This window comes from Volvox carteri (genome assembly GCF_000143455.1).
Source record: "Volvox carteri f. nagariensis unplaced genomic scaffold VOLCAscaffold_42, whole genome shotgun sequence".
Lineage (NCBI taxonomy): Eukaryota > Viridiplantae > Chlorophyta > Chlorophyceae > Chlamydomonadales > Volvocaceae > Volvox > Volvox carteri.
The window spans coordinates 511,518-532,090 of NW_003307585.1; the positions used below are offsets into that span (position 1 = coordinate 511,518).

The 20,573-nt window shown below is 54.3% G+C and overlaps 4 protein-coding genes across 4 annotated transcripts; 2 read left to right on the plus strand and 2 right to left on the minus strand.

The window, feature by feature from the left end:
* Positions 1-1,887: 1,887 nt before the first annotated feature.
* On the minus strand, positions 1,888-5,611 carry VOLCADRAFT_106357 (uncharacterized protein; the record flags this gene model as incomplete). The annotated part of the gene is made up of 7 exons (XM_002954379.1): positions 1,888-2,560; positions 3,011-3,087; positions 3,482-3,529; positions 3,651-3,737; positions 4,302-4,450; positions 4,927-5,078; positions 5,598-5,611. 7 exons carry the CDS (start codon positions 5,609-5,611, stop codon positions 2,320-2,322), a joined length of 768 nt encoding a protein of 255 aa, XP_002954425.1. The 3' UTR covers positions 1,888-2,319.
* Positions 5,612-5,998: 387 nt separating this feature from the next.
* VOLCADRAFT_76255 (uncharacterized protein) lies at positions 5,999-9,103 on the plus strand. The gene is made up of 2 exons (XM_002954306.1): positions 5,999-7,369; positions 7,788-9,103. Exons 1-2 carry the CDS (start codon positions 6,146-6,148, stop codon positions 8,031-8,033), a joined length of 1,470 nt encoding a protein of 489 aa, XP_002954352.1. The 5' UTR covers positions 5,999-6,145; the 3' UTR covers positions 8,034-9,103.
* Positions 9,104-10,038: 935 nt separating this feature from the next.
* VOLCADRAFT_95192 (uncharacterized protein) lies at positions 10,039-14,049 on the plus strand (the record flags this gene model as incomplete). Its single annotated transcript, XM_002954307.1, has 6 exons — positions 10,039-10,158; positions 11,007-11,164; positions 12,008-12,401; positions 12,734-12,883; positions 13,258-13,425; positions 13,915-14,049. The coding sequence occupies 6 exons, from the start codon at positions 10,039-10,041 to the stop codon at positions 14,047-14,049; spliced, it is 1,125 nt and encodes a 374-aa protein (XP_002954353.1).
* A 4,064-nt stretch (positions 14,050-18,113) lies between these two features.
* Positions 18,114-20,184, minus strand: VOLCADRAFT_34197 (uncharacterized protein; the record flags this gene model as incomplete). The annotated part of the gene is made up of 4 exons (XM_002954380.1): positions 18,114-18,259; positions 18,970-19,072; positions 19,744-19,955; positions 20,124-20,184. Coding segments are annotated over 4 exons (522 nt in total), but the record flags the coding sequence as incomplete, so codon positions are not given.
* Between the last annotated feature and the right edge of the window lie 389 nt (positions 20,185-20,573).

Genomic DNA, 20,573 nt, shown 5'->3' on the forward strand with positions numbered 1-20,573 from the left:
GGTGTGCATCAAGGGGACGAAATCGATCTGGGACTGCAGGTACACAGGTCCCGGAAGCACGTGACCTGCGTTAAGCATTCGCGTATCCGCTGCGGCGCAGCCTGCGTCATGATGTCCGCCATGAAGTCCGCATGGTGCAATGGCAACGGCCGGCCAGCGAAGGAAGGCAAACTAGCGGTATATGTTTGCTGAACGTTATTGAAGGAGGGCTCCATTGCAAAATGGCGGTGTTCTGAGGCTGTCGGTGTTGGGCGTGCGCAAGTCAACGCGGCGTTTGCATGAAGGAAAAAAGATAAGCTGCTTACGTCTAAAGTCTGTGGTCAGAAGGGACAATCCAGCTCCTAAAAGTTGCCCGCCAAATAGTTAGTGCTAGGTCTGAAAGTTAAAGGCACGTCTGAGGTCCAATTAACTTTGTTACGCGTTAGTGTGGACTTAGTGTACGGGGTGTTTCCACTAGGTTCTCCGCCAGGAGTGCCCCAACCTCCAATTTGTTTGATGAATATTTTCTACTATCATTAGTTATATCAATTGATGTATTTAGAACGGTGAGAGACGAGTCCAGGACGAAGAACATTCAAACTTAGTGTTAGTGTTCGGCCAAGTGGAAACACCCTGTAAATTCCATTGGTCCATCGATAGAGAATCAGAATAGCTTTCAGACGCAATTTTAACGGGGTGAAATAAGATGAAATGTTACACCATGACTGACTGACGGACGGACAGCAGTGAACCTAGGGGGCTCGGCCCCCCGAATGGCGCTTCGCGCCCGGGGCCTCGCCCAAAAACAGAAAAAAAACAATACATGACCAACCTAACCACCCGCTAACAAATAGCCTGCGGAAAACCTGTGAAACTGCGAAGGTTAAAACGCGCTAATACCGCATCTACTTCACAAATATCGTCGATGTCTCTCCGAAGGACATGTCTGCCTAATTTGTTCTCAAACATTCTCAAACATCGTAAAAAGTGGCAGAATACCGTAAAAAAAGCAGCAGTAATCCAAAAGTACGATGCACTGGCGGACAAACAAACAAAACGAAACAAAACCAAAAAAGCCAACAAATCATGCAAACAAGCACGAACGCACGCAAATGACGTGCACGTACAAATAGAAGGCAGCACACAGTAAACCCAGAAACCAATCTTTCAGCCTGTCCGTGCTGCGCATACAATATAGCTGTGCATGCAGCACACGAAAGGAAATGTATGCTGCATTCACGCGAAAGGTGATGCCACAACAAAGAACAACAACAACAACAGCACTACGACTGTGCTTACTCCAATCTTTCCACGACCGTCAAAAACATATTTCCAAAAGAAACGTCCCACATGCGGTTGGCACCACAACACACTACACCACCGCTAGCTAGGTCGGAAAAGATCTGTTAAGGTCAGTTAAGGGCGGGACTTTAGAATCAGTTGCTCGCCGGACGCGCGCCGGCCGCTAAAAGAGCATTTGCTTTTGATCATGCATAGGTACTCACGTTTCCGTTGAGTGCCCCTCCTCAAACGTCCTGATTCTTGGTTATTTCATTTCCTGCATGAAAGCGCAGCTGCGCATAAACAAAACTCTCGTCACATACGCGCGAAACCCTAAGTTCCTCAGCCTGGTCTGAACAAGGTCGCGGCAAATGGACAATATTCGAATCTGGTCGCAGCCACCTCACGTTACGTTTACAAGGAGATACACAACACCTTGTGGATATTAGTTTTGAGCTCAACCAGCGCGAAGCGCGATTTATTGTCCCCCGGGAGCCCGTGGAACTTGTTCAAACGCAAACGATTTTTCTTTTAGCCAGAAGAAATGCACGCTGCAATGGATGATGTATAAGGCTAAAATCATTGCTGAGACAATATGTTTGGTCGTGTTACCGAGCGACGTCGCGGGTATGGCCAACATTACACGCGCGTCGCGCTACGGCCCCCCGCCCAACAACCAACAAACAAAAAAAACAGAAAAAAACATTGCATGACCAACCCAACCACCCACTAACCAATAGCCTGCGGAAAACCTGTGAAACTGCGAATCCATGCCGCTGAAGGTTAAAACGCGCTAATACCGCATCTACCTCACAAAGCTCGTCGGTAGCCTTCCGAAGGACATGTCTGCTTAATTTATTCTCGAAATCGTAAAAAAAGGCAGAATAGCGTAAAAAAAGCAGCAGCAGTAATCCAAAAGTACGAAGCACTGGCGGGCAAACAAACAAAACAAAAGGAAACCAAAAAAGCCAACAAATCATGCAAACAAGCACGAACGCACACAAATGATGTGCACGTGCAAATATAAAGCAGCACACACAAAACCCAGAAACCAAACTTTCAGCCTGTCCGCGCTGCACATACAATACAGCTGCATGCAGCACGTGAAAGGAGATGCCACAACAAACAACAGCACTGCGATTGTGCTGACTCCAATCTTTTCACGACCGTCAAAAACATATTTCCAAAAGAAACGTCCCACATGCGGTTGGCACCACAACACACTACACCACCGCGCAACGCTACGCAACGATCGCGTTTGACTGATATTCCACCTCCCACCCCCTCATCCACCTCCGGACTGCAGGAACCGGGAAAGACGGGAGGAGTTTTAATCCTCCCCTCCCTGAGCCGTCGCTTTCCTCAACCCTCCCTCCCTCTGTGTATGTGTGTGTATGTTTGTCGGAAATCTCCAGTTCCATTATTCTTCAACAAAGCCTCTCCTAGGCTCCACAGGGCTGCGCCTCACAACCCCGCCCCTTCCTCCAGAACGGACACGCAGACACGCCCCCACACACGCACACACACACAAAGACACACACGCGGGGCCCGTCATCACTCTTCGGCCCTCTACAACTTCGGCCCCTCCCCCCGGCTCTAGCTTTGCATCACTACACGTATGTCCCAATTACCACGACACCCGACACCCAGCACACCACGAAATCCTAGACCTCTGAAGCGCACGTACACGCCGTTCACTGCCCAGCCTCCTGCCCCCTGTTCCTGCCCCCTGTTCCTAGCAACAAGCCACCTGCAGACCTTCGAAAACACAAGGAGGGAGCAGCAGCGCCCAAGACGTGCTGGAAAAGGACCCCCGGGGGCTGCCGTCTGCGGGAAGGCAGCGCACGGAAGGCTCCACAGAGACCATTAACCAGCCAGTATGTGAGCATTTGAAAAAACCAATCTTTTAGCATATCTCTATCATCATATCTCTCCCAGAGATTGCATTTACAAGGCAGCGCTGGAAAGGGCTACGCCGACCAAAGGCCGTCATGGCGGAAGTAGAGTTGAAAGCATCCGCTGTGTGTGAATGTGTGTGTGGAAATGTGACCGTTGACATACGTTTTCCGTTATGCATCTTTTTTATATTAGCACACCTTCACCTTCACCTTCGCAAGGGCTCCGTCTCGAACCTATTTACACGCCCTCCACAGCTATACCATAAAGGCCCTGTACCGCCCGTGGTGTGCTGCCGTACTGCCGTACGGCGGATTTAACGTACGTGTCGTGCCCCTGCAGGCCGTGGGCCACATAGCCGCCCCGTCGGGGTCTGGGTTGCGTGTGTTTGGGGGGGGGCCGCCCGGGGGGGTGGAGGGGGAGACATCTCATGTCCTCCCAACACTTGGCGTCCCGCCCATCACCTCCGACATCTAGGACTGCTGCTGCTGTACCGGTGGCGGCGCCTCTCTCAGCACCGTGAAGATGCTCCGAAACTGTTGAGGCGTCATCCGTACGTGCTTTAGCTCCCCTCCCGTAATCTGCGATGCAAGGGAAGCATACATACATACATACATACATACATACATACATACGGACTAACCCTGATTTTCTTGCCCCCGGTCTTGTGCCCGGTGGTACGGCTCTCTCCATTCCGCCACACATACATCCCCGCTCCGAACCCATTACAATACAGTCTATCCATCCCCCCCAAACCCCTGACCCTCCCACCCCCGCTGTCAGCCTCCCCGCCCTCCCCATCCCCAGCAACCCCGCCACCAAAACCACACACGCAAACGCGCACTCGCCATGCGCCTCCAGGACACACACGTACACGCGCGCTCCGAACCTTCCTAGCAGCCCAGCGCACCCCAAGACTGAACACCCACCATCACTCACCAGTCCTCCTGGGTTTACACGTCCCACATCCATTTCCCCCGACCGACAAAACCACCGCCACTGCCACCGCCACCACTTCACCCGTCCACGGCCCTCCTTCCGGCGTCAGTCCACCCGTCCCTGAACGCATAAAGCACCCACCATCACCATCAGCGCCGGCACCACCCGCCTTCATTTCCCCAGCTTCATCATTACTTCAGGATTACCTGCGTGTACAGCGGCTGCATGAGCTTCTCCCAGCCGCCCTCCCCGAACAGCTGCCCAACCAACTGGTCGTTACTCAGATCAATCTGCTTCAGATCCTCCGAAACCAAGTAGTACACCAAGCCGTCCTGGCCCAGCAGCAGCAGGGAACCTGAACCCGGGGCGCAAACACACACATACATACATATATACGCGCATGACTCCTCCTCGCAGCATAGACCATTAAGGAAACACACACATCGGGGGGGGAGATGTGCGTGACAATGCGTGTATTTGCGCTTTTTGATATTTGGGTCGCGGACCGAAACTAACAGAAAGGTGGTACAAGGGAAGATCTGTGTGTGTTTGTGTGATATTGACAGGAGAACACGTGTAACGCCAGAGCAGACAAAAGAGTAATGCGGGAGATACCGAGTAAAAGGGAAAGGGATCCAATTCCTTCTTACAATACAACTGAAATATACTGCTCCGAAACCTGGTTCTTCCCTCAAGAGGCCTATCCTGAGCAAGCAGCTCCGGATGGGGTACGGCAATGTACGACGTGGCAGAACCCGCGTCACGGCTGGGTACGTGGTATGGCATGAAAGGATCCTGTTAGGAATCTGGTGCAGACACGCGGCCACGTACCTTCAACGTAGCCGTCGAGCTTGGCCTCGAGCCACGTGTCGCTATCCTTCCCATGGAGCAGAACACGTCCGTCAACTCGGCGGCGGAAGTTCTTGGCTGCACGGTAACGATCTATTGCAGCCGCATCCTCCTGCTCTTCTCCAGTTCCGGAGCTGAAGGGACGAATGGCGGCTCGGAATGACCCCTGGGTCAGTTGGTAATCCGACAAAATATTTTGTTATGGGCTTCAGGCAGGATGTATATCAATAGATCAAATGGGATCTTTCTTACGCGGTGTGCAAAGTAATTCCGAAAGGTAAGGAAACCTTCCGATGACGCACTTACGCCGGGTGTTTGGCAGACAGTGATTGCGTTCAGGACTTTGAGGTGAAAACCAGCATCTGCTGCGTGAAATCGTAGGCCTGCGGCCCGGAATGCACGTGTTCGTCAGCCTGCACTGCAGATGTAGCCAAAGTCGAACCTGACTTGGCTGACCTGAAAAGCATGCTGCACGTGCAAGAAACGACATGTGAGCTATTATAGTTGAAGCTTGGACTTCTAAGACAGCCTTCAGGTGCAAAGCACAACTACAAGGGCCGCCAGGCCGACCCAACTTTTCAAATTTTTACTGTACAATTAGGAAAACTTAACTTATCTTCCTGTGTATATATGCTGCGATCTGAGTTGCGCACCTGTATCTGGCCATAATCTGGGAGTGGCTGACTTGTCCACGAAGTCACGGCATTATGTAACAAAGCAAAGGCGTAACCCGGGATGCTCAGTTGGGCCTTGCGTCGTTACATTGCCCCCCCTTTAGCAATGGACGTCCGCGGCCATTATATCGAGCATTGGAGCCATCCCACCTCACGCATTGTGCGCTGGTTTATCCATTACCCATGATATCGCTTTCTGCGATACCTGCTTGTTGTCAGAATCGAACCACCGACCCGAAGATTTCATCGGAAGTCGTGCGGCTCCGTCTCGATACCATTGTAACAAAGCAAAGGCGTAACCCGGGATGCTCAGTTGGGCCTTGCGTCGTTACACATTATCTTGGATGACCACGTTGCTGATTGGGATATAAACCCAACACCCGTTTAATTAATGTTTATCCTCCCGTGGGGCAATAAGTTTAGATGTCTTGTTTTTTATAGGCTAACGTTGGAGCCCTAGTTGCGTGCAAAAGCGCGTCCTTATCCGTCAGCCCTGCGAGCTATTGGAGATCTTGGTTGTTCTCACCATGGCTGTGAGGTTTTTAATTGCTGCCTTGCTGGTCGCAGCTAGCGGTGGGGTTGGTGCCGCGCCTGAGCTCCAACTCCGGGAGCAGCATGAGAAACTGCTCCTGGACGCCAAGGCGAACCCCATGGCAGCCTTTCAGCAGTGGATGATGCAATATACGAAAGCCTACGCTAACGACATAAAGGAGCTCGAGACCCGTTTTTCCGTGTGGCTGGAGAACCTTAACTACATTCTCGCCTACAACGCACGAACCACTTCCCACTGGCTCCATCTTAATGCCTTTGCCGACTTGACAACCGATGAATTCCGCAATCGCCTGGGCTACGACTTCAAGGCTCGTCAGGCGAGCAACCGCCTTCAGTCCTCGCCTTTCATCTACGACAATGTCGACGCGAATCAGTTACCAACGGAAATCGACTGGCGCAAGAAGGGAGCGGTGACTGAGGTGAAGAACCAGGGGCAGTGCGGTTCTTGCTGGGCTTTTGCGACAACGGGCAGTGTCGAGGGCATCAACGCCATTGTGACCGGCGAGCTCGCGTCGCTGAGCGAGCAAGAGCTTGTTGACTGCGATACGGATGAGGACAGGGGCTGCAGCGGTGGCCTGATGGACTATGCATACCAGTGGATTATCAAGAACGGAGGCCTTGATACAGAGGATGACTACCCATACACGGCCGAGGACGGAGTCTGCGTCGCTGCCAAGAAGAACCGCCGTGTCGTCACTATCGATGGCTATGTCGACATCCCTGAGAACGATGAGGTCGCTCTGAAGAAGGCCGCGGCTCACCAACCCATCGCTGTTGCCATCGAGGCCGACGCCAAGTCGTTCCAGCTATACGGAGGTGGTGTTTACGACGACCCAACCTGCGGCACATCCCTCAACCACGGTGTACTGGTTGTTGGTTATGGCAAGGACCCCCACTTCGGCAACTACTGGATTGTCAAGAACAGCTGGGGTCCCGAGTGGGGAGACAACGGCTATATTCGTCTCCGGATGGGCGCGGAGGATGTCCAGGGCATGTGTGGCATCGCCATGGCGCCTTCCTTCCCCACTAAGAAGGGTCCTAACCCGCCCACGCCTGGCCCTACCCCGGGCCCGGGCCCCAAGCCATCGCCTTCGCCCAAGCCCCCATCCCCCCAGCCTGTCAAGTGCGACGATGACAATGAGTGCCCGGCTGGCAGCACGTGTTGCTGCGTTATGGAGTTCTTCAACATGTGCTTCCAGGTGCGCCTTGAACCGGGCCCTATCCCGCCTGAGGAATTGTCCCCTGGCATTTTTGTTAATACCCAAATGCAGGGGTCATATAGGTATTGCTTGCCTTGCCGATGTACATGACAAACTTTGCATGCATTCTGTTGAACCAATTGCAAAGATTGTGAAAAGGATTACATGCTGGATTGATATGCGCTCCTTTTATAAAAGGCAGTAGACATCAACGTTTCTTTTGTCGTATATTTCTACCGCAGCAATTACGCACTCTTGAGCATTTGTTTGAACTCATCGTGACCTATTATGCAGACAGGCCTTCCATTTCGACGGTTTCTTCTGACCATGGACTTCTGGTTGACTCAACCTTTGTTCCTAGCGTCTTTGGGTTTCTCACACATTCCCCCTCCTGCTCCCCCACTTATCGCTTGTGCAGTGGGGGTGCTGCCCGATGCCCAAGGCCACCTGCTGCAGCGACAACCAGCACTGCTGCCCCGCCGACCTGCCTGTGTGCGACACCGTCGGGGGTCGTTGCCTGCCCAAGGCTGGTGTCATGTTCGGCTCTCAGCCTTGGTCGCGCAAGACGCCCGCCATGCGCAGTCCAGGTGGCTTCGTGGACCGCATTTTTGGCCGCGGCTTTGTGCGCAAGAACCAGGAGCCCAAGGAGATGAAGCCGCAGTAATGAGGAACCCGTTAGGTCTTCTTCGCTCCCGCGCTGCCTCGATCTGGGTCGGCAGAATTTGTCTGGAGGTTTTGGGGATTTATGAAACGTGTGCGTCAGGCTGTGGGGGTCCTCGGCGTGCGTTCTTGTATCTCGCAGCTGTTTGCTTTGCTGTCATGTCGGTAAGAGTGGGATGTGACGTGCGGCGACATGCTGTTGCGACGATACCCAGGTCGGGTGGTCAGGGAAGCACATTGGAAGGATCCGCCCGTGTTGCCCTGTCGACGCCGAAGGCAGGCAGCCACACATGCACGCTTCAGTAGACAGAGTGGTAGATCTCTTATACTGTGCAGGCCTCGTTATTATCATTTAGTGTATGCACAAAATGTTGCGCTATAGAAGGCGGTCCGGGGGCAGAAGCAGGCCACCACAAAATATACACGTGGTTTTGGGGTTTTTAAGGCATGGTGATGAACCCCTTTCAGGGACGTTAGTGACGGACCTTTCCAAATGGCAACAAGCAGGTTCAAGCTAGCTGAGATCTGGTTAGGAATTTCTCTACGATGTCAGTCGTCATGCTTGGGTTTAGTTTCTACCCTTGACATGGAGGGCGGAAATCTTGTTCTGTATAATGGAGACCTTTCAACGTCAATAATATGTGTTGCGTCGCATTTTGTCTTTTGCCGGTTTGTACTGTCGTGCATTGGGCGTGAACGGCGCATGTTGACCTAATGCGACATGTGATTTGCATTGGTTGCGCCGTAACTGAACGATGCTCTTCATGTATACATACAAAAGTGTAGAGGTCCTTGTTTTGTTGTGGCAAAATTTTTGCTTTGCCGTGATGCCGGCTCGTAACGATATATCACACGGCAAACAACCAATCATTATTGTACATTAGCAGCAAGCAGCCCTTTGTCCAATCACGTTTGGACACGGGCCGACATGTTCTCTTTCGCGGACGGATTTGTGGGCATCTGGGAGTGTACCTGTGGCACGGCGGGGGCTGATGCATTATCAATGTTCGATGTTGTACTGTAGCATCTCCGGGATTTCTCGCGAGGACCGTACCTGTAAAAAACCCCATGGATATTGCGGTCCATCACAGCATCGTACGCATGTCATGTGGTATACAACGGAAAGGGATGCATGCGCCGAGTCACCATGCTTATTGTTGTCCAGCATCCCAGGCCAGAAATTCCACAACGATCTGAACGTCTCGCACAACGCGTTCTGTACCCTAGTCTACCGAATGACAGGTACAGAATGGTACTCGAAACACTGACGAGCCACGGACTGGACGGCACACATGCCATTGCTCGAAGATGAAAGCCCACCGGGACACCCGGCTGAAACATGAAGCCTCCCTGGAGCGAACGAACCACCTTCTTCATTAAAAATGGTTCATTCTCCGTGCGACGTATTAAGAAGGTATGCCATGTAGCGATTCAGCATAGACATGAAATTTACGCCCTGTGTCTAGTAAAGGGTAGTCAACTTGGAATGCGCGTAACCGAGCTCACTGCAACCGTCTCTAGTGGTGTACGGCACGACACGGCGTCGCGACGTCTGTTGGCCAGCAAAGAGTTAACCTTTTCCTGTCTCCGCTGTAGCATAGCGAAAGCCCGCTGAAATGGGGCAGGCCTCCGCATAGGCGGAAAACTACCACGTTGCCTGCCCCGCCGCAACTACGCTTGTGTTGTTTTGCATCACCTCTCTTGGCCATCGTCAGGAACGCTACTAAGCAACTGACAAGCTTTTTACGGTAATCGAAATGTACACAGAACCGCTTGGCGCTACCCGGCAATCCTTGCGTGCGCTGATTAAACATACGACTTTGGAGTATCGCAGCTGGCGTATGGCATTAGTCTATAGGCCGGGTGCATACAGTCCCAGGCAACGCCATGATTTGACATCCAGGATCAGCTGCGCGCGCGCATCGGCTTCTTCTCCCGCCAACGGTTCTCCCTTTCCGGACCACGATGCCGCGCCTGGTGCTGTGCTCCTCGATGAGCCACTTTCCCCAATGGATGTTGACCAGGAGCTTTGGGCGGTCCTGGATATGTGCACCGATGACGAGTTAGAAGCGTTGTACAACATCCTGCACTCGACTTCTCCTTTTAGCCCCATAATCAAAAGCTTGCTGGTACGTGTGATTGAAATTCCAGAATTGGGTCTCGCAAACCGAGGACAACCGCTTTCTAAGACTTCGGAACCAGGGTTCTTCGCCTTTCATGCACAGAGCCGGACCTTCCGCAAGGGTACATCCGGCCGCACCATTTACAGTACTTCTTCACGCCATGCCCATGAACGCGTGATGACCCTTGGGCGGCACCGCCCGTGGAAGCACCTCCCTCATCTTCATGGTTGACCCACGGCCTGCGCCTATTGGCACACCTGACGAGAGCCGCGTTCCTAGTTGGCGCTTACTTGTCGCCAGCCTTGACTTTGGCTGGCTTGAGCTTTGGAAACCATGTAGGAAAAAATGGGGGTTGGTGGGACGCCTGGCAGGAAAAGGCCGCAAGTCAGGCAGGAGGACAGGGTTAATAGAGGGCCAACCCGAAGTTGGACCACCACAGCTGTGAGAGAGAGAGAGTCAGAGAGAAGCGGAAAGGGGCGGTATGGCTACCATTCAAAAACACCTTGAAACGACTTTTATCATCATGTTTATTTTTCCGTGGGGTCCTGTTCTGGGTTCAGTCTTTGCTACCCTTAGCTAAATCCCGTCAACCGAATGTAACACTTCTCCACTCCACACCAATATAGCTGCCAATGTACTTGCCAACAGACCTTAAGGGGGTGTTCACGTTCTCGCTGTGCTTGTGGCAGCCGGGTTTTATCAAGATCCGCTCGCGCACGTGTTTTCCTCTCGCTGCACCCCCGCATTACCCCAGTCCAACAACCCTCCACAGCTACACGCCGCCACGTCACGACCACCCATCGATCACTGCCATTGATCCGCGGGGCTACCCATCCACGCAATTTCTTCTGCAGGTTGAGCGCGATGAGCCGGCTCTGGTATCCCTCCGCGGCCGTCGCAGTGTGATGCACAAGGTGGAGGCGCACTTCCGTTTCCTGGCGGCGGACTCGGTGCACCTGCTGCGGGGAGCTCGGCCCAGCTACCGGGAGGTGCTCCTCAACGTGAGGGACAAGTAAGTGTACGGGCGGCGGGGAGGGGCAGGGGTTGGAGAAGGAAGGGGGACGGCAGCCGGGGGGAGGCGTGGTGTGGAGGAGGGAGGGAAAGGAGGAATGTGGAGAGACTTGATCCGGGGGGAACGGGAGGGGGAGAGTGAGTGTGGGGTTTTGGAGGGGCGGCATGCATGCATGCATACATGCATACATACATACATACATACATACATACATACATAATACATACATACATACATACATACATACATACATACATACATACATACATACATACATACATACATGGCAGGCGGCTGGCAGAGGTTAAGGCCTGACTTCTGCTCCCAGTCGACCCAGTCGACCCGGGTTCAAATCCGCCTGCCGGCTCCTCGGGTGTTTGAGGAGTGATGAAATGGGAGGTGGCCCCCCATCATATGGACGGTGTAGGACGTGATAATATCAACTTGCGAGCTGACCAGGAACTAAGTTGATGCGCCGTTGATCCGCTAGATTTGGTTGGATGCTGGTGGTGAGTTGCCGAACCCAACGAATACATTCTGAAGTCGGATGGGGTGACGGATTAGGGTGCCCCTCTAGCAGGGGAGAGCAGGGACTGCCCCGGGAAAGGGGGCCGCTGGCGAAGTTAACCACCCTGTAACAACATACATACATACATACCCACAATATAAATGTACATATCTGCTCGGCTTATATATGCACACGCACACGGGGCCCAACCCCGCATCACTTCCAGGAAATCTCCCACTCATCCTTGGAAAGCACTCCTCCCTTCCGCCAGTTGGCCCTTCATTTCCTTGCTCATCATTCCCTCCCACCCCGCCCTCGTCCCCCCTGACACCCAGGCTCGACATCCGTTGCTCGCGTAACCTGTCCACCTTCGATCTGGAGACGGAGATTTTCCTCCACGTGCTCAACAACTGTGCGGACTACGTCCGCTCCCCCGAACACTCCTCAGCCGCGGCGGCGGCCGGAGTGGACCCCTCCCTGGCGGCGTCGTTCGCAACACTCAACAACGTCGACGTCGCACCAGCGGCGGCGGCGGCGGCATCAGCCGCCGGAGGCGGCGGCGCCGCCAGGAGCGGCCCCGCTGGGTCGACGACATCAGGGGCGGCGGCGGCGGCGGCGGCAGCATCTAATCCGAACTGGACGGAGCGCCTGACGGCGCCCTTCCGTCTGGGACTTAAGGACTTGGCTCCCACGCTGCTCAACCTGGCCGGGGTGGTGACGGTCACCAAGGTGGGTGGGGCCTGCTGCTGCTGCTGCTGCTGTCCGGGGACATCTCCACCCACCAACACACACGTACACACACATACATACATACACACATACATACATACATACATACACATATACTCTCAGCTTTGCATCAGTGCCTACAATACTTTGGACGTCGACAGGTTTATATATATATATATATATATATATAGATATATTTACATTTGCATATTATCCTCCCCTCTTCACATATGCCCCCCTTATCCTCCTCTCCCCTTCCTCAACCTCAACCACACTTACCTTCCCGCCCATCCCGCATCCACTTCGTCACCTCGCCCCACCGCAATAAGCAGGTGGGTCAACAAGCCACTCAGCAGCTAGCCGCCAACCTGCTGTGCTCACACGTCAAGTACCAGGCGGCGCTGAGGGCGGCGACAGCGGGGGTGGGCGGGCTGGCGGCCAAGGGCGCCATGGCGGGATGGGGCAAGCAGGCCATGCTGGAGGTAGGTGGGATGTTCGACGGCGTAATGCGCGCGTGCTATGTAGGTGTATGCGTCTGTGTGGTTTTTGGGGTATGTATATATGTACGTATGTATGTACGTATGAATGTCGTCCTATGAAGGGAGATGTGCGATGACTTCACAAAGTTTTAGCAAAACGGATTGTGTGAGCCGGATTGTGAGGCGATGTGTGTGTCTTTTTTTTCCCCTGGTCCACGCACCCATTTCACCTTCCCTTTGATCTCTCCGTCCTGCCAATCTCTCCTGCCGTAAACACACACACACATACACACAAACAAGGCCGTCTCTTTCCCCCCCCCGCCCCTCCTTGTGGTTCGTCTTTCCCTCCTTGTATTCCCCTTTCCCCCCCAACCCAGGCTGCGCAGCGCAGCCTCACCGCCGCCACCGCCCGCTACTCGGCCCTCCGCGGCGCTCTGTCCTTCCTGGGTCCGCTGCTGTGGGGCTGGCTGGCAGTGGACCTGGCGCTGAAGGCGGTGGGGACGGACTACGCTCGGGTGGTGCGGGCGGTGTTCCTGCTGTCGCAGGTAAGCGGGAGGGGGGCCAACTGTGTGAATGTGAGTGTCTCTCTGTGTGTGTGTGTATGTGTGTATGTGTGTGTGTGTGTGCGTGTGTGTGTGCGTGTGTGTGTGCGTGTGTGTGTGTGTGTGCGTATGTGTGTGCGTGTGTGCGTATGTGTGTGTGCGTATGTATGTGTGTGGGTGATGTGTAGCAGAGATGTATAATAGTGGCATTGCGAGGTGCTATGCTACAGCCCTGGCGTCATCAGTTACGGTCCGGAGTACACTAGGGTTTTGAAGGGCGGTTCTTCGCTATCCCCCCGCGGTCCTGGTTCGTGATACTCGCTGGGATTTCCCCCGGAGCGCTCCTCCCCAGCGCCCATGCACGCACCCCGCCCATACACGCACACAGATCCACGCATGCACGCGAGTTTATTTATGTAATTACACACACGCACGTACACATGCATGCGCACGTACGCACATTACCCCGCCGCTGCTGCCGGGGTGCCGCAGGTGCGTCTAGTCCGCACTCACGGTTTCGTGTCGTCTGAGATGGAGCGGCTGAGGGATCACTCGTTTGGCTCTGGGGGCCGCGAAGATGAGGATGACGACTACCAGGATCCGGGAGCTGCCGCCTTCTTTTTCTGAATAGCACTAGCCGCAGCAGGGAGGGGAGAAGGCGGGAAGGAGGGGGGGAGAGGCGGGAAGGAAGCGGTTGCCTCGTTCTGGGTAGCAGCAGGAAAGGAATGGAAGAGAGATAAGAGCTGCCGTGGGTGAATTGATATGGGCTTTGGGGAACGGATTAATGGGGGCTGTTTTTGTCTGTGTGTCTGTCTGTATGTATGTGTGTGTGTTCTGCTTCTGCTTGTGTCGTGTTTGCGGTGTTTGCCGCCCCGCGTCACACAGCCAGTCACCGAGGTGAGGAAGAGCCTCAACAATGCGCACGGTCACCACCACCACCACCACCACCCACTCCACATTCCTGGAGCATAAGGCCCCCCTCACCCACCCACTCACTCACCTGCCCGTAAGACCCATCTGGCGCTGCCTCCATCCACCTACCCACTCTACACACACCACCGGATCTCAGGTACCCCCCCCCGGGAAATACCTCTGGCATCAGCATCGCTCGTCCGTGTTTCGTCTTCCCCGAGGGAATGGGACGTGAGGTGCGGTGCAGGAAAGTACGGAATTCTGTGTGTGCAAGTAAGATGGTAGTATCCTTTCTTAAAGAAACCTGTCAACTTTGTCTGTTATGAAGATTTGTTTTTCTCGTTCTCGAATACAAACTGAGACGAAATGCTTCATATAACCATGATTTTTTGTGGGCTTGAGCGGAATTGGCGCATGGGATGGAATGATGGAGGGGTTTTAGGGGTTGACCTAGGCACAGACGTGTGTATGCATGTATTGTGTGTATGTATGTTTGCACGTATGTATGTATGTGTCCTCAGCCGTCACTGTGGGACCGATCCCGACTTCGTATCCTGATATGTGGTTTCGGTGTGACAGCTTACCGCACGACATGGCCTTTGCGGAAGCTTTCTTTGCTGTATGTTGAGCGAGTGGATGGCGGTGGGGGGAGAACCAGCTCTCGATGGTGGGTGGATGGTGGCTCCCAACCCCGATTTCGATTTTGGTGGCTCGTTGTTGTTATCAACAGGATTAGGCAATGCGTTTCCGTGGCACCCGGATAGGGGTCGTTAGACAGGTGGTTGTGGCTTTTTGTGAGACCATTTTCGGGACCCCAAGGAAACCCTGTTTTTTGGGTTTCCGGTGTTTTTTAGTTTAGGACGAGGCACATAGAAACTGGAAGAACCTTTGCGGGCTGGCGGAACCTGCATCTTTTAAGCTTGTGAAAAGCGGCGATTGAAACATTGACGAAGAACACATACACCAGCGAGAACTTGTTTTTTTAATAGGCTGTTTAAATCTTGTTTTTTTGAAGTTAATGCCTAAGTAACATCGAACCAACGAATTTCCACGTGGATGTATAAACGTCTTTTCCGGGGTTGCGATGTGGTGGAACTGCGCTACTACCAACAACGCCTTGAGACAGGGAGGGCACATCATACACCGGACATAGCTCGTCCGAGCGTACGGCTGATGCCTGCCTCTGGCGTCCCTTCTACTGTTGCCTGCCGTACAGCACCGTCTTCGGCATCCCCTCTGTAACACTACACATATCCAAGTGCTTATTATATATCTGTATCTGCCACTATCTGCTTTGCTACCTGTGTAACAAGGTCCTCAATCAGTGCCCACGAAATAATGACAATTGACAGTCCATGCCCCCCCCCACACACACCCCTGACCCCGGGGCTTTAATTTAGACTTTTAGGACGCGGAACATTCTGGGGGACCTGGGAACTTGTAACTTTGCAACCTAAGAACATTCTGGGGGACCTGGGAACTTGTAACTTTGCAACCTAAGGACATTCTGGGGGACCTGGGAACTTGTAACTTTGCAACCTAAGGACATTCTGGGGGACCTGGGAACTTGTAACTTTGCAACCTAAGGACATTCTGGGGGACCTGGGAACTTGTAACTTTGCAACCTAAGGACATTCTGGGGGACCTGGGAACTTGTAACTTTGCAACCTAAGGACATTCTGGGGGACCTGGGAACTTGTAACTTTGCAACCTAAGAACATTCTGGGGGACCTGGGAACTTGTAACTTTGCAACCTAAGAACATTCTGGGGGACCTGGGAACTTGTAACTTTGCAACCTAAGAACATTCTGGGGGACCTGGGAACTTGTAACTTTGCAACCTAAGAACATTCTGGGGGACCTGGGAACTTGTAACTTTGCAACCTAAGGACATTCTGGGGGACCTGGGAACTTGTAACTTTGCAACCTAAGGACATTCTGGGGGACCTGGGAACTTGTAACTTTGCAACCTAAGGACATTCTGGGGGACCTGGGAACTTGTAACTTTGCAACCTAAGAACATTCTGGGGGACCTGGGAACTTGTAACTTTGCAACCTAAGAACATTCTGGGGGACCTGGGAACTTGTAACTTTGCAACCTAAGAACATTCTGCGGTGGTTGAATACACGAACGAGAACACACGCGTCGTGCCTCTTAAAGATCCCCCGACGGAAGAAGTGGAGGGCAACTTCCTTTCTCTTGTCGAAAGGACCACCATTACAATTTTCGAACAACGACAAGAAAAAACAAGTCGTACAGTCCCTCACATTCGTCACATCTCGTGTATCATCATCATCATCATCATCATCATCATCACTCCGATCATGATGCCGGAAGAAGATATGTTCTGAAACGGGAATCTAGAAGACGCCGCCCGCTACGTCATTTTTTCAAACGCAAGAAACTCAGCATTGCATACCAGCAGCAGCAGCAGCTCCCACCGCTTCAACCACGTACACAGCCGGACACACAACATTTCACTCTCGGGACCCAAAGATAGAGATCGCTTGTCAAGATAACTTAAGACGCACATCAATAAACTCATGGCCGCAGGACTACCCCCGCTCTCCCCCCTCCCTCCCTACACTGCATCCTGGCCGAATCAAGTCATATCAATTACTGTGATACTGGCACTGCTACTGCCACTCCTGCTGTCTGTCCTATCCGTACTTGTGGTGGCGGTAGTCGTAGCGGTGGCGGCGGCGGCGGCGGCGGCGGTACTGGAGGTGACTATGGCGCCATGGCCGGTGGTGGCGGTGGTGGTGATGGTAGTAGTGGCGGTGGTGATGGTGGCGGTGGTGGTGCTGGTAGCGGTGGTCGTCACCGCCAGGGCAGTGCCGACTGACGTACACATCGCCGGTGTGACTCCCTCCGCGATCCCTGCTGGCTGCCGGGCCCCACCATCGTTGGCAGTAGCAGCAGTAGCACCCACAACAGCTGCAACGGCTTGGCTGCTATCTGCACCCCCTTCGTGGGTCGGTGGTGCTGGTCGTCTTGGGAGTCCTGGAGCGATCGCCCACATGGCGCGTTCCCGGCCGCCTGCTCCGGCGGCTGCTTCCCCAGCGCCATCCCCTGCCGCCGCCGCCGCCACCGCCGCCACCGCCATTTCTTCCCCAGGCTCCTCCGCAGCGGTCCCCCCTTCTTCAGGGTTGGTCGAACTCTCCTGATCCGCACTTGATGCCCTTTCCACTGCTACTGCTGTTGCTGTTGGCGCTGCTACTGCTGCTGTTGCTGTTGTGTAGTGGGTTTGCTTCGCTGCCGCTTCCGACTCTCCGTACGTGACCGACTGGCCAGGAAAGTGAAGGGAGGGGGGAGAAGGGAGAGGAAGGGGATACAAGAAAAGAAGTTAAGGAGTTCAGGAGGAGAGATAGCTAGATGAGTGGCGCGTTTGGGTTGGCTGTGGTGATGTGTTGTTGGTGTTGGTGTTGGTGTTTGGTGGTATATCGGTCATGGGGATATTCGCTGCTGCACATCAGCAGCACATCTACATCAAACTCCCACGCACACACAGAACACATCAATAGATTCAAGCAGTTATGCTGCGTTCAAAACTTCAAAACCCTGCGTTCAAAAAATTCAAAACCCTGCGTTCAAAAATTCAAAACCCTGCGTTCAAATTCAAATGCAAACCTCACCTCCACTCGACCCAGCGCAACAATCACCGGCGTCATCACCGCCGCGCTGCTGCCTCCCCCCACTCCCCCCGCCAGGCCGCCACCACCACCGCCGCCGCCGCCGCCGCACCCGTGCTCAGCCGCCGAACACCTCACCGCCCCCAGTACGACAAAGCGACCCAGTACGGGATACTCCCGAAACGGCTCTACCACGAGACGGGGGTGCAGCGGCTCAAACACGGCTTCCGCCACGTCGCCAGCCTGGAGACCGACTTGCTCGTCCAATCTCTCCCCCAACATCTCGCCAGTGCCTTTTTTACGAGGTTGCAGGGTGGGAGAGGGGGAGGGGGAGGGGGAGGGGGTGGGAGAGGGGGAGGGGGTGGGAGAGGGGGAGGGGGAGGGGGAGGGGGCCCGGGCGGTAAAGGGATGGCGAGGTGGGAATATATACGCGAAATGCAGAAACTCAGTAAAAGAAAAAGGCAGAATGCGGAAGTCCCCAGGCTCCCAGGTCCCCCATGTCATCAGGAGCCCCTGTTACCCCCCCCGGCTGTGTTGCCCCCTTGACACGGCGGGGTTTTATGTATTCGCGGGGCCACATTCGGTGTATAGACCACCGTGAAGGTCACGGAAAGTCCCCGGAAAATGCGAGTGGGCTAGAACATAATATGATAACTTCCCCTTCCACCCAACCCAAATCACGTGCACACACATACATACGCACATGCACACGCACAAGCACTTACACATACATACATACACACATTCGCTCACGCAATGCCCCCCGCAACCTCCCTCACAGCCATCGCCATCCGGAGACAAGGACGCTCTGTTACTGCCGTCGTACCCCCCCCGGTGTCCCCTCGGAAAGGGTTGTCTTCCCCCCCCCTTTGAAGGGGAACAAACCCTTTTGAAATTCCTCTTCAGGATTCCGCCTAAGGCTGGATTGTTGCTCCGAATCCGGGCCCAAACCCGGTTCCTCGTCTCCCCCCCCCCCACACACAAAAAAACACCTCCGCCGTACCCTTTGTGTCGCATCTTCTGCTGCTGACCAAGCGGCAAGGTGCATGGGCTGTGTGCACGTGAACTAGGGCCACATACCCGGGACGAAGGCAGCCGGGGCGGCTCTCCCGCCGCGAGCTAGGGTCGCGCAGGACCTTGGGGACGTCACACGAAAATGACCATTTTGTGTTTTTTTCGGAAAGACAGGGTGAGGGAAGGGGAGTGGAGGGGAAATCATACATACATACATACAAATAGAAGGGTACTGCAGGAATAGACAGATACTGCATCAGGAAAATGTAAAATGTTAGATGCCTGCGGGGATGACATGCAGTGCGCGCAACTAAGAGAAAAAACAACTGCTATGGCGACAGGACGCCCAAGCGACTAGCTGCCGTACAAGTCCAAAGCAAAGACCGCGCAATGGGGCCCGGGCCGTCGCTCTGAAGCCCTTGCGGAGTCGATGGCGGGTTTGGGGTTTGGAGGTTTGAGGTCTTAGTCGTACATTGGCTGCTTAAAAGAACCTTTTGACCTTCATCCCCCTCCTCCTTTTAAACGATTTTCCCTAAAACCCTAAAACCCAATTAGCCCCGTTACCCCTCTTTTTCCCCCTCCCCCGCGTTTCCCCCAGGGGCCCCTCCCCCGCCGAACCACCCTCATCATCAACACCGCCATTACCCACTCTCTTAGTCCCCCCTGGAATACACACACGACACGCATACACATACTCACACACACATACACACACGCACACACTCCCCGCCACCCGGCCTCCTTCCGGTGATTTCTCACTTACTCGAATCCTAGCTGTGAACCGAACCGCAAACCTCGCGGGCTGGTCCCCGGCGTCCGACACCACATCCCCCCGCCGCACCCGCCACGCCGGCACCCCCTTCACCGCCAAACCCACCCACTCCCCCGCGGCGGCGGAGCCGCGACTGTCGTGAAAGCTCTCCAGGGAGCGTACGACAGACGTCAGTGCTGAGGTTGCTGAGCCCGGCCGTGCGGCTTCGTCGCCGAAGCCGTTTTTCCTAGCTGCAGTAGCTGCAGTAGCTGCAGTAGCTGCAGTAGCTGCAGTATCTGCTCGTACGACTGACGTGGAAGCTGGAGGTGTTTGTGGTGGGGGGGAAAGGGGGGAAGGGGGGAGGAGCTGGGCCGTGGTTCCCACACGAACACACCCACACGCCACTCGGCCTGCTGGTACAGTGCCGATACCGCCCACCTTGTAGACCCCCTGTTTAGGGTTTTAGGGTTTTAGGTTTTTAGGTTTTTAGGGTTTTAGGGTTTGGGGTTGGTTAAGGTGGTTAGCGGGGGGTTGTTGTTAGGGTTGGAGTCGTACGAGTGCAAGAAGCTAACGCTTTTAGGGTGTTACGGTGGGATTGAGGTGAGCAATGGATTATTTCCAAAAGCGAGCACGTGTTGGTTTGCGGCGTCAACGGCCCCACACCCCCTTGCGTTGCGGTGGGTGGCGTTGGGTTGCCCTTTCCCCCAGCATATTGCAGACCCCCGTCTGACGGCGGCGGCGGCGGCGGCGGCTTGCCCTTTCCCCCCCCCCAAAACACACACACACGCTTCCCCCTCACTTCCAGCGCCATTTTGACCTACAAAACCCCCAACCCCAACCCC

Coding starts and splice junctions, on each gene's coding strand:
- VOLCADRAFT_76255 (XM_002954306.1), top strand. CDS start 6,146: ATGGCTGTGAGGTTTTTAATTGCTGCCTTGCTGGTCGCAGCTAGCGGT. Junction 7,370..7,787: donor TCTTCAACATGTGCTTCCAG/GTGCGCCTTGAA, acceptor TCGCTTGTGCAG/TGGGGGTGCTGCCCGATGCC.